This window comes from Monodon monoceros, unplaced genomic scaffold (assembly GCF_005190385.1).
Source record: "Monodon monoceros isolate NGI ecotype Baffin Bay Population unplaced genomic scaffold, NGI_Narwhal_1 Super_Scaffold_9, whole genome shotgun sequence".
NCBI lineage: Eukaryota > Metazoa > Chordata > Mammalia > Artiodactyla > Monodontidae > Monodon > Monodon monoceros.
The window spans coordinates 52083284-52102909 of NW_021703786.1; the positions used below are offsets into that span (position 1 = coordinate 52083284).

General features: G+C 41.2%; 1 protein-coding gene and 1 long non-coding RNA gene across 2 annotated transcripts in view; one reads left to right on the forward strand and one right to left on the reverse strand.

The window, feature by feature from the left end:
- Nucleotides 1-10660, forward strand: part of SLC6A4 (solute carrier family 6 member 4) — a 35163-nt gene extending 24503 nt beyond the window's left edge. Inside the window, exons 12-14 of the mRNA XM_029212701.1 lie at nt 1271-1371; nt 5336-5503; nt 9882-10660. Coding sequence (XP_029068534.1) covers nt 1271-1371; nt 5336-5503; nt 9882-9956 — 344 coding nt within the window. The 3' untranslated portion in view covers nt 9957-10660. The remainder of the gene's footprint in view (nt 1-1270; nt 1372-5335; nt 5504-9881) is intronic.
- On the reverse strand, nt 140-19168 carry LOC114889424. The gene is made up of 7 exons (XR_003792027.1): nt 19095-19168; nt 16269-16416; nt 11696-11760; nt 8158-8269; nt 4793-4877; nt 4215-4324; nt 140-1402 (listed from the first exon to the last, which is right to left on the reverse strand). It is a non-coding gene; the product is annotated as an uncharacterized LOC114889424 (long non-coding RNA).
- Between the last annotated feature and the right edge of the window lie 458 nt (nt 19169-19626).

Below are 19626 nucleotides of genomic sequence, written 5' to 3' on the forward strand. Positions count from 1 at the left end.
CTCCTGGGAGGATGATTTTTTCTTCTGAGTTTATATGTTTACCCAGTGGAGACAGGGCTGAAGTGGTTCCCTATAGCTCATCCACAGTGGTTGCTTAAGATCCCGACAGGCTCTAAGAATTGGACAGACAACAAAGAACTAGTGCACAGTGAATGCATTTGCAGAGTGTACAATATTCTGCCGTTACATAGAGTGGCCCCACGTTAAATTTCACAAACGAGCACTCCCTCCAGAGCCCTGAGACAGAGTTTAGGAGCTTATCTTCTAGGGAAGAGGCAAGAATGTTCCTGTTTGGATTATCTGTCTTGGTAAAGCCTCCAATTTACACCGCCCCCACCCCCGGCCCCCCAATCATGGGATGGAATCTGATAAGGGTGAAACCACCAGGAGCAGAGAGAGAGCTGACACAGGTTCATGGGCAGGGATCCCAAGAGCCCCTGGGCGAGGATGAGGAGGGCACAGGCAATGGAAATGAAGAAAACCAAGTTCAGAGATGCCTTTCTTCATCTTTAAAATCAAGATGTGATGATTTCATTCTGAAAATATTTTCCTAGTTTCTATGATAGCAGAACAGCTTTAGCATGTGTGTCATTACACGTAATATAAAGAAGGGAGGGCCCACATTTTGAGTTGCATGTAAGCCCTTTTTTTTTTTTTTTTGAAAGAAGTCCTCCCCACCTCCTCAGCACTTCGGAGGACCAAGTGCAAGGTGTGTGATGTTACAGACCTGCTGGGCACTTTCAGGGAAGCAACTGCAGAGCACCCTTCCTTCCCCTTTTCGATTTCTCCCCCAGTCCTCACTTCCATGCCAGTTACTGTGTAGAGAAGAACCTTGATCTTGATCTGACATATGAATGCGCAACAGTGTGGTTAAAATTTTCTCTTCAAAGCTTCCAGCATATGGTCAGAGTCGGTCTCTGTCAAGTGGTTTCACCGTTTTTAGACAAAATTCCACTTCCTTTTCTACAGTAACGATAAAATCAGATATATGCTGAAATCCTAGAAAGGCAGTGTGGGCACGAAGAGGGGGCTTTAGGTCCCTCCCCAGATGTCCACCAATCCTCCCACTCCGTGTAGAAAGAGCTTTGCTTACTGTAACGTGCATTTTTGTGACAAGTCCCCCATCTCACTTTCAGACCAGACTGGTGCCCCCAAGCCCCTCCTTTGGAGAAACTCCAGAGCTGTTACTCTCTCTGAGAGTCAAGGGATAGGAGGACAGTCTAGTTCCTCTCTCAGTCAGTCAATCTCGTTCTCTTTTGGATGATTTTAGGCATCAATCAGTTCTGCAGTGATGTGAAGGAAATGCTTGGCTTCAGCCCTGGATGGTTTTGGAGGATCTGCTGGGTAGCCATCAGCCCTCTGTTTCTCCTGGTGAGTTGTCATTTCCCTTCTCCTTCTTGCCCTGGAGAAAGATTCACCCTCAAACACTCATAAAAAAATAAATTTTATCGAAGTGTAACATATATATACAGAAAAGTGTGCAAATCACAAGTGTACATCTCAGTGAAATTCTATAAACTGAGCACCATTTTGTAGCTAAAACCATACCAAGAAACACATGACCAGTACTTCACAAGCCCCTCTTGTGTCCCCTCCCAGTCACTGTGCCCCCATAGTTAACCACTCTTCTGGTTTCTGTCACATATTTCATCCCTCCCCTGCTCTGTGATAATGACACATAACGTTCATTGAGCAGTGAGTGCCAGGCCAGACTTTACACTGAACGTAACACCCATTGCTGTTTCAACTCTCACAACAATTCTGTGAAGTAGAGTTCTAGTTCCCCATTTCACACGTTCAGAGAAACTGAGGTTTAGGGTCCAAGGTCACATGACAAGAACTGTTCAAGGCCAGGGAAGTATTTACTGTGCTGCTCATGAAGGACCTAACAAGGGTCCTAGTAATTCTGTATTCATTTTCTTAAAGACCACCCCCACCCCCCACCAGGTTTCTCAGGTGTAGATCTGAGTCAAAAGTAGAATCCATTCATCGTAGAATGAGAGAGCTCAGCTCCAAGGGTTGCCTGTTTGCCAGGACGTGTTCAGTGCTGACTCCAGCCTTGCTGCGTGTGCCCCTACTTCCCTCCTGGTACCCGTCTGAAGGAGATGTTTGCCCAAAGATGGATAAGTACCATGCTAACATCCCAAGTGCACTCTGAGGTAGCCTGGGGTAAAGTGACTCCGTGCACATCAGCAGGGATTACTCTCCGTTCTTTCATTTATCTGTAACTTGATTTGGGGTGGGGGGAGCTTTTTGGTCTTTTAGAGCCAGAGACTGTTCCTTCAGTCCAGCTCCAGCTTATTAGGATATCTGGACCATCCATTTCATCATAGGACATGTATGCATCTGTGCCTTCCCCTTCTTTCAAAACAACCCTTTTTGCATTCTAGTTTGACTTTCTCGGGGTAGTTCTTTTTCTTTCTTTTGCGGTACACGGGCCTCTCACTGTTGTGGCCTCTCCCGTTGTGGAGCACAGGCTCCGGACGTGCAGGCTCAGCGGCCGTGGCTCACGGGCCCAGCCGCTCCACGGCATGTGGGATCTTCCCAGACCGGGGCACGAACCTACATCTCCTGCATCGGCAGGCGGACTCTCAACCACTGCACCACCAGGGAAGCCCTCGGGGTGGTTCTTTATTTTTTGTGCTTTTCTGTACCTGCACATCTCGATGTTAACCTATAAGATGGACAGCGTGCTCACTCTTGCCTCCATAATGCTGCACATGTCTCTCTCTACCCCAGAATCCCTCCTTGACTTCCGTTCCCCTGGACCCTGGAGGTTTCCAGAACCAAAGCCAACCTTTGCCCCAAGCAGCAGATACTCTCAGGGCCTGGGGACTCTGGTGTGTGCTGTGGGCTCCAGTATTCCTTTAGATCTTGGCCTGGTAGTTCCTTATTACCTTGTCAGCTTGCTGTTGCTTTTTGGTAAATTTAAAACAATGTATTTTTAAATCCAGAAATTTTAGTTGTTTTCAGTGAGAGGGTTGGTCTGGATCACTAATCTGCCATTAGTAGAAGCAGAAGTCCTGACATAAATGGGTTATTATATTGTTACCAGTGCTTCTTGATAATCTACTTAAATCTTTTCACTTGTTTTTTAAAGGAAGGAGAGATATTGGATTAGTTCCCTGAGGGAAGAAGCCATGTTTGTTTGTTTGTCTACTTTCATATTCTCCACACAGGGAGGGAATGATGTTCAGGGCTGAGACTCAGGAAAGGCAAGCAAGGCACTCATCCTGGACGTAAAATTTCCGGGGGTGCCAAAAAACTCAGTAGTCAAGATAAATACTACTTTTTTTTTTTTTTTTTGGCTGCATCGCGCAGCTTGTGGGATCTTAGTTCCCCAACCAGGGATCGAACCCTTGCTCCCTGCAGTGGAAGCATGGAGTCTTAACCACTGGACTACCAGGGAAGTCCCGATAAATACTATTTTTATGCAGTAGTTTTTAAAAACCAAAATTAATGCAAAAAAAAAATCCCTGATGAACAAAATACCGTTTTAAATAAATACAGGATCCAACCATACACTTGCATGTCTCACTTCACTCACCTTGCCCTAATCTGGCCCTGTCCGAGCTTGTCTTTTTAAAGTATTGCACTAAAATATTATATTATTATTATTTCTTGATTACTGAAATTCTGACATCCTCTTAAATGTTGTGCCCAAGGTGAATGTCTCATATGCCTTACCCTAGTCCTGGCCCCAGGCTTTTAGTATTTTCATTTCTGTGGTTGTCTGGCAAACTGGGTGAACTCTTGGTGTACAGCCAATGAGTTTCCGTGCCCAGCAAAACCCAGGTACAGATCTGGGTTCAGGGACATGACATAATTCCTGTGATGTTCACTCTACTCACTTCCTCTAAAGGTAAGTGCTCCAGGGCCCAATTAAGAGGAGGCAAATCTGTCTTCCACTTCTGGGTTTACTTAACAGATCCCCTGCTTTGGGCTTTTTAAAGCTGCTTTAGGTAAACAACTAGTAGCTTACTAAAAATATTCTTTTTCACTGAAGCCAAGTTATAAAGAAGAAAAATATTGTCTATGAGCAAGAGGAGGTGGGGATGTGCGAGGGGGTGTCTGGAGCAATACTTAGTGGCCACAGTGAGAGCTTGAGGCCTCCCTGAACTGCATTAGGTTTCACACACCTGACATCAAGATGAGACGAGTTACAGCAGGGATGGCTCCTAACCAGACCCCACCTTTCCCTGTTTCAAAATTACCTTTCTTAGTAGCCGGGTCTGGGGCTGAGGAGAGTCTGTCCAGAGAAAGGTTTGCGATTGGCTGGGCTCCTGTTTTGAAAGCTTCCTCCTGGACTTAGGATAACACTGTTCTGAAGATGAATGTGTGTTTAACAATTTCCCATTTTATTATGTGAAGAGAAAGAAAAAAAAAGATATAAATAGATGTTTAAGCCCACAAATAATTTACATTACTGTCTTCTTTATGACTATGAAATAATAAGATAAAATTAAATCAAGAGCAATAACGATTTCAGCACAGCGGTTACTAGGCAAAAACTGGTATTTACGCTGTCTCTGGAAACCAAACTGAAATAAGAAAACTCATAAACCGAGTACTGGGAGCACACCATGGAATTTTTCTTGGTCGGAATCTTCACTGAATTTTCACGTCAAAAGTGTATTGAGCTGCTTTTTCCTTCCATTATTCCTTTCATTACAAGGGCCTGTGGCAGGCAGTCATTTATTGTCAAGATGCCTCACGGCAGAGCCATCCTTGTTGAAATCCCAGTTCTTAGCCTGGGGTTAATGCAGGGAAAGGGGGGAGAAGGAGAACTTACCTAGGAGCCTGAGTCTTCTCCAGCTCTTGAAAACCTTATTATGTCTCCTGGACCTAGGTGCCTTCCATCTTACCAAAAACAATCACTGCAGAGAAACGCAGGAGGAAATGAAAACAAAGCAGAAAGAAATATGAAGCCCTAGGACTGGCAGGAGCTATGGAGAAGTCTCCCAGTTTATTCCTCCACTGTCTCACAAATTGGGCCTGAACCACTCCTGATGGATGCGTCTCTTCTCCTTTGCCCTGAAAGGGGTGCTGTAACCCCCCTAAATAACCTTCTGAGGCCTTGGCATCCCCACTGTAGGGGCTGAGGTGGGGGTAGGGAGGAAAATCAAGAAAAGCCCCTAACCGCTTCATTGTTGGCAGCTGAGGCACAGAAATTAGTGACTTCTTTGTGTCAGAGTTCAATCTACGATATATCACACTTAGGCAACTTCCTGAAAGTGTCTTAACTTTAGTGTTCAGTGTTTGTGGTATATGGACTGTCTCTGTGTGGATATCGTGAAACATTTTTAATGTTTCTTGCTTGGAATTTCTGTTTTAGTTCATCATTTGCAGTTTTTTGATGAGCCCACCACAGCTACGACTTTTTCAGTATAATTATCCTCAGTGGAGCATCATCCTGGGTTACTGCATAGGAACCTCATCTTTCGTCTGCATCCCGATGTATATAACTTATCGGCTGATCATCACTCCAGGGACACTTAAGGAGGTATGTGCTAGTGTGTGTGTGTGTATGTGTGTTTAGATTGGTAACTGTTTGGGGAGAAAAGGGTTCTCTTCTTATGCTCTATTCAAAGGATGTTAAGTCCACCACAAGAATTCACCAGGAGGCTCTTAGTCTTATATAATTATATAACTATACCATCGTGTAGCCTCTAATAGCTGCCACTATCACCTTAAGGCATCTCCCATAAGCCTCAAGTACAAAGGCGAAAGAGTGAGCTGGCCATTTGGATGCACCATAGCACACAGCTTGGTGTATAGCATTCTGAACATATGAGAAAACTGCTTTGCCTCCTGCATGGCATTGGGCATGCACATCAGATCAGTGGTGTCTGGAGCAATAACGCAAATTTGATTTAAGTGGATTTAAATTAAATCCACTTGGTTTAAGTGGAGATTATGATGGAAAATGTCTGTGGTCATTTTCTAACAGCAGTGTGACAAGGGCTTTTTAAAACAAATTTATTTATTTATTTGGCTGCGTTGGGTCTTGGTTGCTGCATGGGGGCTCTCTCTAGTTGCAGCGAGTGGGAGCTACTCTTCGTTGTGGCGCGTGGGCCTCCCGCTGCGTTGGCTTCTCTTGTTGCGGAGCACAGGCTTCAGTAGTTGTGGCTCGCGGCCTCCAGAGCGCAGGCTCAGTAGTTGTGGCGCACAGGCTTAGTTGCTCCACGGCATGTGGGATCTTCCCGGACCAGGGCTCGAACCCACGTCCCCTGCATTGGCAGGCGGATTCTTAACCACCGCGCCACCAGGGAAGCCCTACAAGGGCTGTTTTGAAAATCACTAAATAAGGGTGTTGCAACAATATCGTAGTTTTAGTTCAAGTCACTGGAATGAAAAAAAAAGTTGCCATTTTAGCAAGATTCATGTCAGTAAATGAATAATGTGCTGTAAAAATTTCAGTAGCAGAATCTTACAATTTGTATAAGATTGTATGTATTTTAAAGCATCTTCATGTAGACTATTTTATTTTGTTATCAAAATACTTTGTGAGGTGGATGGGCAGGTATCATTAGCAGACAAAGATACTGAGTCAGGGAATAATGCTGCTCATAGTTTCCTTATTTCAGTGACTTGTCCAGGGATACACAGTACAGGGAGGCTCAGAATCCAAGTCTTCTGGTTTTTGGTCCAATGCTCTTTCATGTTTAGGTGCAGCTTCTCTTTTGTGTCCTCAGGGTACTAATAGTTTGCTAATGTAGAAATTGGCTCTAGAGGTTAGGGAGAGATGAGTTGCCACTTTTCATCCTGTACTGACAAGAGTTAGTGTTCAGGCTGCCAGGATTCCTAGCAATGTTACCAGAATCGAAAATGCTTGGGTTGTTACTTGTTTGGTTGTGCTTCTTGCCATAGTAAGGTTACTGTGGCAGTAGAGCCTGAAGGAGCGGCCACTTAGAAGTCTGTGGGTGGGTGCTTTTGTAGGAGACAAGCTCAAAGGTGAAGAGTGGTATTTGGGGGAGAGCTAGAGGGACCTGTGCTCTATAATGACCTGAGAGCATAGGTGGGCTAGTCTGTGGACTCTTAGAAGCAAAACTTAAGTATCAGATCATCATACTCATCTTCCTAAAACATTTCACAAGAAACACGAAGCAAGAGAACATGAGGCCATTAAACATCATCTCTTTTCTAAGAACTGAGATTGCTTCTTTTTCCAAACAGAAAAACTGAATTCTAGGTGAACAGAATTAGTAACTCTGCCAGGAGTTACTAATTTCCTACACCCAAAACAGTCCTATCACAACCTCATTCCTCCCAAAGGGGCTTGGACTCTGGTGTTGCCTGAAATACACGCTCAGACAAGTCATTGTACTTGCTCCTTCAGGTTGTTCTTTATGGCAGTCATGATAGTCCACTGGCCCAGCTGACTCAAACCCAGAGGCCAAGGTCAGGGGTGGGAACTCTAGTTAGGTTAATAAATTTCAGTATTCTTTCGTCACAGACTGTACCTCAAGTCTTGATCATCTTTCTTGCAAATTCCCCGTTAGCCACAAGGAAATGCCACCCAACGGTGTATAATTAACAGAGCTCAGATCCATTAGTAGTAGAGGTAAGGCCGATTGCAGGGCCATGTTTGTCATAGGCCACCAGATGGGAAACAGTGGGTTACCAGGAAGCATCATGATATAGCTGGTCAAGGGGGCCTAGGAGGCAAAAGACTATGGCAAGTCATTTACCTGCTCTGGGCCTTAGTTTCTTCATCTTTAAAATGTGCTCACTGAATTGGATTAACATTTCCAAAGTATGTTTTAAGGAGTAGTAGTAGTTCCATGGGATATCAGTAAGTGTTACTGCTGGGGGAAAAAGGTTACGTGGTCAAATAATTTTAGAGAATGCTGGATTAAGGCAAGGTAACTAGGTCTCTTTACTACAGGATTTCTCAAAAGCCTTAACATGCCTATGTGCATGCTTAATTTCTGATAAGAATAAAGCATGCCATGTTTTTGCCAAGCACCCCAAGGGACTAAAATTTTTTGTGAATACCAGACTTGATGGTCTTGAACATTCTATCTATGAGGGAGGGAGAACTCATATAAAATTTTGGTATGGTTAAAAAGAAAATAAAAAGTAAATTTCTTAACTCTTCTGGGCCCTAGCCATATACAAGGCCACAGTTTGTGGAGTGAGCCACCACTTACTCACCTGTAATTTGGAGGCTATCATGTGCATCTGCAACCTGGAAGCCGCAAGGTTGGAGTCATCAACTGGATTAGGTCACTGCCCCCAGAAGCCCCTAGTAACCTGCACAAAGACACTGGGAAGATGGTCCCTAATAAGTAAGCATTCATGAAGATGGCAACAGTGATCCATTGCTTAGATGACTGCCTTGCAGAAGGCCAGGGACTGGCAAATTTTGAGAGCGATAGTAACGTGGCAACTGGAATGCTGCTGAAATATGGAAGACGAAGGTGGACCTGGCATTTGGGGAGATCAGCAGCCAGAAGGGCAGGAGAATGGGCAGGAGGGGGCTAGGGCACAAAAGCCAAATGTTCTACTTTACAGTGTTGGTTACTGTGGGTCTTGCCTCTACCCTAGTTAGAGTGATGTGTCCAGTTCCCAATTAGCAAGGCCTAATTCTCCTTAATCAGTTATGGGTTACAGATTCATCTATGGGAAAGGATGGTTTGTGAAATTTTGCTTTCTATGACTTGACATGTCCAGGTAGTTGATGAGCACTGCAGCAACTCGTTTTTAAATGGATTTCCAGTGTGAGATTTTAGTTCTTGAAATATTAAGGTCATTAGGAACACAACATGTACAATTTTGTGAACTTCATTACCTATGAGAATGGGAACTTTTAAAATTCCATAGGCCCTGCTCCCTAAAGAAGAATCAACCCCCAGAACCAGGAAATAAAACCAGGAAATAAAAAAACTGAACCAGGAAATAAAAAAAACTGAAGGGGACTACATACTTTTTCAATCCAAAGTAAAAAGGACAAGTAGCAGAGCTTCACCTAAAATCAATAAATCAAAATATGCTTTCAGATCCAATTTTGCCTTGCTCACCATATGTACAGACTTTTGGCATCAAAGATTTTACTGAGCAACTTACTTAACAAAGATTTTCTTCTACACTTCTGCAGTGCTCCCCACATCCCTGAGCTGCTTCGTGTCACTGATGCTAAGTTTTGCAAGGCAGGCTGTATATTTCATACCCAAGCCCAAGCATATTTCAGATCTGTCCCAAAGCTTCTGTGTACCTCAGCTGTTTCTAAAGTAAAAATTCTCAGCCTTTTCCCTGTGCTAAGTACTACATCAACATGAGATTGCTTTAGGAATGATGATTTAAATGGGCACATCTTTTAAAATTTAATTATGTAATAATTTGCACCCTTGTATGAACTAACCAGTGCTCCTTAACAGGTAAATTCATTAAATCAGTAACATCCTGGCTGTTACAGTGGCTGATGGCACTGTGCACTGTGCCTGTAGCAGGTATGCAGGCACAAGGAGCATGGCTGAGGTGGGGGGAGCCAGAATCCAGAGCTCACTCTGCTTCCCAAGCCCTGTGGGCCACATGAAGCCTCCTCTGACAGACAAGAGAAAAGGATGCCCTTTCCCAGGCCATCAAAGGCATGTTACAGGCCAGCAGAGGTTCTATTGAAGGTCCATCATTTCTCCCATTAGTGTTATGATGACTTTCTTAATTAGTTTACAGATGCTTATATAGTTCCTGAATATGCCATTTTTACCCATATTTGAGAATAAATTAAGGATTCCTTTCTTAAGGAAAGTCAGTAAGACTATTCCAATTTACTATTAAATGCCATTTAAATGCTACTTAACCTTTGTATTAATATTGAAAAAAAATTTAAACTGTTAAATTATAAGAATATTTATAACATCATGTTTTCTTCCTAACAGCGTCTTATTAAAGGTATCACTCCAGAAACACCGACAGAAATTCCCTGTGGGGATATCCACTTGAACGCTGTGTAAAACATCAATGAAAGGAAAATGGCTTCCCAACAAGCTCTTCCTCCAGTTCTGACAAGTCACACCTCGCCTTCCCCCTCTAAGTCAATGAGCTGCCAGCTAAGCCTGCCGATGGAAGGGCCTTCTTCACAGAGACACAGTCCCAAAAGACTATGGTGCCCAGACTCTTATGGCCTCCAGCCACTTATTTCTGTGAAATCTCCCAGACATGTTATCATGTTAGACTCTGTGATGCAGCTGAAGTGGACTGCTTTGGATGTGGGAGGGTGTGTATGGAGGTGATGAAAACCACAATATCGTCAGTTAGGATTAGGTTTAGGATCAAGTCTGTGAAAGTCTCCTGTATCATTCCTTGTTACTATCATCAGTATTTAACATCGTTTGCTTCCAAAGGTTTCACTGTTCATGAATGCATAAACCATTTAGAAGAAAACAGGGATACTGTCTTGCTAGCCATATATTTCCTGAGTAGCATAGAATTCTACTATAGCTGGAATCTACTAGAACCCTGTAACCTGTGTACTGCTCTGGAGTCAGGAGAGGAGGATGTAAGAAGCTAAGCTGAAAAATAATGTGTACATGTGAGCATGTGTGTTTGTGTATACTGTTGTTCCAGTGTATCCCTATCTCCATTCTAATACTTTGGGCCCATTACAAACTTTATGAATTTCCTCTAGTTTTTCCTACATTAACAAATTCCACCTACTGAAATTTGTATGTATGTTATTATTTGAAGGGTATAATTACTACAACACACTCTGCCACCCGCTCCTTTTCCAATGAACTTTAGCCCATACATCTTCCTTTATGGGCCATGCTTTAGTATTTCTTGCACTTCACTGCCATCTTCTTGTCTCTCTCTGCTAAACATTCAGGATAATGTTCCACAGGCAAATCTGGCCTATTTCATTAGTCACTGTGGCTTGGCTATGAACTACTTTGAAGATGAATATTGATAAATGCATCTTCAGTGTTCAGTTGACTATCTGGTTTAAGCTCTGTCTACTTCAAATGACTCAGTTTAACCATTAAGGTTACTTGGCTTTGTGAAGAGTGGATAAATCGAATTTTCATAGAGTGTAGAGCTCTGGTACCCTGACCTAAACCAAGGTCATCCTCAACCCAAAAGTAATTGGAGAATCTGGGTTAGCCTTAAATGAACCTCCTCCCAACCGCTTGACCCTTCCTGGTTGGCTACCAGGATACTGAGCCCTCCAGATAATTTTCAAGACTGAGTCTAAGTAAGCCTGATTGGAAAAGGGTCAGTTAAGTGAATAACCTTACACGCCACATAAAACCCTTAATACAGATCAAGTATATTTGACCTTCAGTGGCTTGGGACTCTCAGATGCATTGGTAGAGAAGCAAATTTTACCTTGTAGTATGAGATTTCCTTACCAAAATCTTAAAGGGAGTAAAGCCTAGTCAATGATAAAAGGACTCAATGATCTGGCCCCATATCACATCAGTCCTCTATATAAATCTAACTTAATCCTAACCTTATAGAAAGATCTATATAGCAGAAGCCTAGTTTAATCCAATTACAGAGCTTCCTCCCTTGGCTTCCTTTCCCCAACAATATTCCCTGGCCATCTTCCTGTATTCCCCCTACATTCTTCTATTGCTGATTCTTTGCTTTTCCTAGCAGAATATTTTCCTCATAGATGTTAGCTCCTGAGAAGTTTCCCAAAATATTAGAGGAAAAGAGAGGGGGATTTAAAAATGACTCTTAACTGACCTACCTTCATTATCTTCACTCTTTCATTCCTTCCTGCTACCTCATGTCTTCTCTTTGCTTTCTAGCATGCTGAAAGGAGAGAGGTTATATAAGTGGCAGCGTATTCAGTGGTAAACAGCTTTGCAAATTTAAGAACTTGCTTTATAAATATATTCAGATATGTATTCTCCCCATCCCACACACTTATGCATTTTCCAAAGATATCATTTTTTAAAAAGCACTTTTTCAAACAAAGTTTTGTCAAGCCAGGTGTTATACAGGTGTTTTGAAAAATTTCAAATGTCACTAGACAGGAAAAAATCCAACATCTCTCCTCAGCATAGTTTGCATTTACTTGACCCCTATTTATCAATACTATACCATGGATGTTTTTTTTAAGGAAAACTTGAGTTGGTAAATGGACTTTAAAATAATCTTTTAAAGACCTTTTACATCTAATGTAGCATTTACATAAAAGTAAAAAATAAAAATGGAATGAATTGTAAAGTTATTTAAGTACTGAAGTTAATTTTTTTTCTGTGATTTTATTAGTGAGAAATACCTGAGAAATAGGCAAGACACAAACAAAGGCATGGAGGCAGTTCAGTTGATTGAGGTTGTTCCTATATGTTGACATGTAATGGAGTCCAAAGAATTCATCTTTATTCCAAAAAACTTGCAACCCATTTAAAACTTATTCCATTTGTTGTGTGGAATGCATATGACTTGTAACCTAAATTCATTGCCCTGGCTGCCCCATGTAGAGATGGATGCAAAGACCCCAACAAACCCGAAGTCAATGTATTAGCTCCAAAATCAAACAATAACAATCAAACCAAATAATCTCAAATTAAGGCAAAAAGTTATTCTTGAGGTGAGTCACTCTCTCATCGTCCCTGCTTTTTAGGAAACTTGTTAATTTGGTGCCACCAACCTCAATATTTAAGTGTAAGTATGAATTTCCATTTAATTCACCCACCCCACCCTGACCCCTTAAAAGGGAGATTATTCTCCTAGAATTAGAACCATATTCTTTTGATAATTAGGAAAGGCTGACCTGATACATTGTATCTGTTGTATAACTGATTTGGAGGTCACTGTCAAGCAAAGCTTAAAACCATGGAATGCAGTGGCTTAACTGTGCTGTTCTTACACATTTTAGACAATGCTTAGCTACCCAGTGGTACAATCCATACCTGGTTCCTTTCATAGCATGTCTCTTTGCTCATAAATCAACATCTGGTGCTTAAGATATTATTAAATAAGGCAGTATTCAGAAGGCATTTTCTACCCTCCCTTTTTTCTTTTATTGTCAGAGATGGATGGGGAAGTGAAATAGCAGATTCCTCAGAGAGACTATACTACAACCTGTCATCCCCATAAAGCAATAAAAGCAAAATAGTCCTATGCTAAGTGGAAGAAGTTGTATACTTTTTTTTTTTTTTTTTGCAGTACGTGGGCCTCTCACTGTTGTGGCCTCTCCCGTTGCGGAGCACAGGCTCCGGACGCGCAGGCTCAGTGGCCATGGCTCACGGGCCCAGCCGCTCCGCGGCATGTGGGATCTTCCTGGACTGAGGCACGAACCCGTGTCCCCTGCATCGGCAGGCGGACTCTCAACCACTGCGCCACCAGGGAAGCCCAGAAGTTGTATACTTTAAAGTCATCATTATTTAAAAACGCAAGGAGAGTTACACAAAAGGCTCTAAATTAGGAAGGGGAACTTAGAAAATGCTTGCTTGAGAAGTATGTTAGAGACTGAAATTTATAAATCCAAATATGGAAAGAAACCCATTAAGACAGGGAATATTCTTACACTGTGGAAAGCCTTCCTGGTCCACTTGAAACATTCTGAATTCTTTTCTTCAATATCAGAGATAAGTCTGATATTTATTAAAATTTGTCACGTTCAGTTCCATGGAAGGACTATTTTAAAAGCTCTAAATCTTTTTTTCTTACTTTTTATAGTATCACCTTTTCCCCTCATTGCTTAACTGTCTCTAAATTTCAATGATAGGACAATATTTTAAAGTTCAGATAACTACATTTAGAGGCAGAAACAAACCTAGCTAATTTCTCTACTTTTCTTGGGATCTGGAAGTTTCTAAAGGAAGGTGAGCTTAAGTTTTATTTCCTCTCCTAGAATGAAATAATGCCCCTCTCAATTGTTTAGTAGGCATTTACCACAATGGAAAAGATGGAATCTTAAATATGTCTTTCCTTTTGTTACATACAGTTAGAATTCATTCAGTAGTGTTTCTACATTAGGTGTTAGGTGTTTCAAAACAAATCATCTTTTCAGGAGAAGTCTTTATTTTTTGGAAATAATTCACAGTATATTTCAATTGGAATTTCAGGTTGTATTTCTCTTACCAACACATCATAAAATTCACACCAAATTGCTCTGCCACCAATGCAGGTTTTTCCCTTAAGTTATCAAAAAGAGATTATTTCATTGGCCAAATCTAATTTGGAACCAGTGTGCATTGGTGGGGCATGTCATCAGAAGAAAGTTTTATGTCTGCTGAACTAAGAAGAACCTTATCATTTAGGAGAGAGAAAAGATGATTTCAGTCCTTCAGTTCTACAACTGAAGACTACAATTATAGTAGATAATTTATTTCTAACAATTTGTAAACACTGACAGTCCAAACAACAAATATTTAGGAAGGAGCAGCTAGCCCATCTCTATGCTAAAATACCTAAATTTCCATAAATAAATAAGAACATCTGCTGTTTTTTTAAAAAAAAACGATTTGATTCTTATTCAAACTCTAATATGATAAGTGTACCTTATCTTAAAACTTGATACATGAAAAATGCAAAGTTTAAAGGATAAAATTAGGGACTTTACATAAGAATTTGCAGTTATTTCTCCAGTGGCATTTAAAATATGATTTGATTTACAAAAAACATTTTCAGGATACTTTGTGTGTTGAACATATCGATGAGGTGCTTCAAAGTGTGGATTATATACAGTTAGTTGAATTATATAAATGGTATTTCTTTTTCCTCATCTTTCCTTTCTTCTTCCACATTATTTAGAGCTAAGAAAAATAAATTTCTTCCACTATTCACCTGTCAACAGTGATAATATGAAATTTTCCATGAAACATTACTTTTTACATGAAACGTGTTTATTTTTAAACTTCAGTGACAGAATTAAACCTGTTTTATTTATACAAAATAGGAGTCCCCTCTTTAAGATGCATGAAATGCCCATGTATACATTTATGCAGTTTAGTCATAAATGTTCCAAACTATATTTTAAGGTATCAGTAAATGCCTTTTGTTGTGAACTATTACTGTAATAACTCATAACATCATGATGAATAGATTCTGTCTCATTAAAAAACAAAACAGAACAAAACCAAAAAAACCTTTCCAAACTCTTAAGGTTAAAAGAAAAATCTTAACTGTATATTGTCAAAACATTTACACATCCCCCAAAACATCACTGCATGTGGGACTTCCCTGGTGGCACAGTGGTTAAGAATCCGCCTGCCAATGCAGGGGACACAGGTTCGAGCCCTGGTCTGGGAAGATCTCACATGCTGCAGAACAAATAAGCCCGTGAGCCACAACTACTGAAGCCCACGAGCCTAGAGCCCGTGCTCCGCAACAGGAGAAGCCACCACAATGAGAAGCCTGCACACGGCAACGAAGAGTATCCCCCGCCCGCCACAACTAGAGAAAGCCCACATGCAGCAGTGAAGACCCAACACAGCCAAAAATAAATAATTAAAAAAAAAAAGAATGTATATATAACTGAGTCACTTTGCTGTACAGCAGAAATCAACACAACATTGTAAATCGATTAAAAAAACGTCTTAACTAAAAAAAAATCATCATCCATAGAAGCCAAAATACAGATGCTAAATTCAAAAAGGAAAATCATGAAGGATGTGTTTCCAACAAACAAGGACATCTCCTACATAATCACAATAGGACCATCAAAATCAGGAAAGTAACATTGATACATTACTGTCATCTAATCTCAGACACCATTCAATTACGTCCTTTTACCAAAAGGTTCCAGTCTAGAACCACACGTTCATGTCTCTTTTGTCTCCCTCAGTCTGCAACAGTTTTCCAGACTTTCCTTGTTTCACGAACTTGACACTTTTGAATATTACAAGCTAGTTACTCTGTAGAGTTTCTCTCAATTTGATTTGATACTTGACTCATGATTAGATTCAAGCTAACATACATTTTTGGCAGAAATATCACAGGAATGATGTTGTGTTCTCAGCACATTCTATCAGGTTGAGTATGATTCAATTTTTGTCCCCATACTGGTGATATTAACTTGAATCACTTCATTAAGGTGGTATCTGCCAGACTTTCCACCAAGTAAAATTCCTTTTGTTTTGTAATTAATATTTTGTAGGGGGTTTACTCTCAGACTGTGCAAATACACTGTTGTTCCTCATCTAACTTTCATTTTTTACGGATTCTTATTTTATTCAATGGATTATAATCAATTATTATTCATTTTGATGCTCAAATGGTTTCATATTTAGCCAGTGAGAATCCTTTCAAGCTGGCTCCGGTATCCTTTTGACATGTCCCCATCACTCCTGGAACACTCACTTCCTTACCTTCTGGAGTAAGATGTTACAGTATCATCTTGTACTTTCTCTGCCACAGCCATTTCTCCAAGAAGTCCTGGTTTCTTTTAGTGAAGAATATATTTAGAAACCGAGATCTAGGTGCCAGGTATGCTCATTGGAGTGTCACTGATCCCGTCTTCTCACATGTGTGCACAAAAACACACATTTTCATCTATTATTATTTCTCTATCTTGAAAACTATATGAGTTTATACCAGTAACTCCAGTTCCAAACCAACACTAAAAAGTTCATTCTAATTTTCTCTCTTCATGTTTATAACCCCTTCTAGGGCAGTGAGAAACATGGCTCCCATTATAACAAATATATTTACTTTTGATCAATATCCCTGAATGTAAGCAATATTCCATTGCTGCTGTCACTGCCGTCTACATAGCCCCCCCCCCCTTTTTTTTTTTGGTATGCGGGCCTCTCACTGTTGTGGCCTCTCCCGTTGCGGAGCACAGGCTCCGGACGCGCAGGCTCAGCGGCCATGGCTCACGGGCCCAGCCGCTCCGCGGCATGTGGGATCCTCCCGGACCGGGGCACGAACCCGTGTCCCCTACATCGGCAGGCGGACTCTCAACCACTGCGCCACCAGGGAAGCCCTACATAGCCCTTTTTACCCCATTCAGGTTCTGACACCTTATGCTGGGACTGTCCCTGTACAAATGCCCTTCTCACCGTGCTCAAGCTGACATCCCTTGGTGGGCAGTCACCATCACCATCCACTGCACAGATGCCTCCCCCTCCACCACTTGGGCTCAGATATCCTGAAGGGACCTCCTTTCTGCATGGATTACCCCTCACATTCATTTGGGCTGCTCCTTCACGATGCTCTTCACTGTGTTTTAGTGACACCCAGCTCTGGGTCATGATAGCTTTACCTTGCTCAGCCCCACTTAATGGCTTTTGGATTGAATTGTTAAGGAAGGGATGGTGAAAAAGGAAGAGGACCAGTTTACATTCATTAATTGTTAAAATTATAGCCTAAGAAAGCCATAGTCTTTTCTTAAGGGGCAGAGAGAGGAATGGGATTAGCAGTATAGTGGGATGGGCAAAGCTTGGACAAAGCATCTCCCAAGACAGAAACTTCAGTATTAAAGTGTATCTCTAAACTCTTTTTCCAAAATCTTTCCTGCTTAGTATTCCTTTGATTCTTAAGGCTTTGTCTTCTTAACACAATTAAGAAGACTCTCGCATATCTGGTACATAGCCCCCAATTTGCTGAATACATGAAAATAATGCATACTTCATGTCATTTGTCTGGTCTAGTTTCCCTCCATAGTAAGTATGGCTCATGTCATACATTTTACCAAAAGCAAAAAAACTTTTCTGCACCTGTGTTAAGAGCAACCAGATAGAATTGAGAAGACAAGCTCAAGTCCTTTCTCATCCACTACCAAGCTAAGGAACCTTATTTAAGTCACTCAAATTTACTGGCCCCATCTCCTCATGGGTAATAATATACATACATACACACAATATATATACATATGATATATATACACACTAGTATTTACTGTGTGCTAACGTCAGGCACAGCATTACATACATTGTTTCAAGCAATCCTCACATCAGTCTTATGAAAGAGACCCTTTTATTATCCTCATATTACAAATAAGGAAAACAAAGTTCAGAGAACTTAATTTGTCCAAGATTATGCAGCAAGTGGTGGACCCAAGATTTCCAAATCTCAGCTATTAAACCTGATGTCATACCATCTTAAAAACATTTTAAATTCGAGGGGTTATAGATGATTTCTAAGTTCATTCTTGTTTTAAAATTCTAATTTTAAGAAATACTTAACAGATATTAAAGTAAATGAAGTTAAAACAATGAAGTAAAAACTTTTCTAAACGTTCACTCATGCCAGCTATTATAGTAGGTACTGGGCATACAAAGTTGAGACCAGATCTTTGCCTTCCAACAACTAACATACAATCATTATACCATAATGCTGTGATGGTATTACCCACAGAATTAAAAGGAAACAGAGGTGTGGCTGAAACAAAGAAAGGTATTATAAGAGGTTTTCTGGAGGCAATCACACTTCAGTTTTAAAAATAAGGAGTTAGGCAGAAACATGACTTTCCAGGCAAAGCGATTAGTATGTGAGAAGGCACGGTCACCTTGAAACAGCACTGTGTAATTGGTATGATTGGAACAGGAGTAAACAAGGGGAGGGAGAAGGAAAATTAAAGACACTGAATCACAGGAACAGCTGTTTACCAATTCATAATAATTTCTTTTAAGTACATTATTTTAGACCTCATATATTTAAAAGAACACGTATCTAGCAACAAATATAATGAACCCCTTGTTTATACTGCTCCAAATAATTCGTTATCAAAGAACTGCTGCCCTGTGCATAAGCCATTTGACTAATCAACATCTACATATTCTTCCTATAGAAATGACTAAGATTAACCAGCATGGCCAACACTCCTCCATTCATATATTAAAAATCTTAAATTACAAAAATGTTTACTGTGAGATATCTTATGCATACAGAATAATATATAAAACACATTTACAATTGATAGAGTGAACAGCCAAGTAACTACCACCCAGGTCAAAAAACTATTGTCAGGGGCTTCCCTGATGGCGCAGTGGTTGGGAGTCCACCTGCTGATGCAGGGGACACGGGTTCATGCCCCGGTCCGGGAAGATCCCACATGCCGCGGACTGGCTAGGCCTGTGAGCCATGGCCGCTGAGCCTGCGCGCCCGGAGCCTGTTGCTCCGCAACGGGAGAGGCCACAACAGTGAGAGGCCCGTGTACCACAAAAAAAAAAAAAAAATTAGGCAGGACTTACCTGGTGGCACAGTGGTTAAGAATCCACCTGCCAATGCAGGGGACACGGGTTCAAGCCCTGGTCCGGGAAGATCCCACAGGCCGCAGAGTAACTAAGTCCGTGCGCCACAACTACTGAAGCCCGCGCATAGAGCCCATGCTCTGCAACAAGAGAAGCCACTGCAATGAGAAGCCTGCGCACCACGACGAAGAGTAGTCCCCACTAGCCGCAGCTAGAGAAAGCCTACACGCAGCAACAAAGACCCAGCGCAGCCAAAAATAAATAAATAAAATTAAAAAACAACAGGCAAAAGAAACAGATACTTCAAAAATGATATCAAAATGCTAATAAATATGAAAGTCATCAGGGAACCCCAAAATAAAACCATGAGATACCATCACACCCACCAGAACGGCTCAAATTAAAGGACAAAAAGACAAAGGTTAAACAATTACAAGTGTAAGCAAGAATGTGAAGCAACTGTAACTCTCATACATTGAAGTTTATTTTGGAAAACTGACATTACCTATTATTATGAACACATACTTACCCT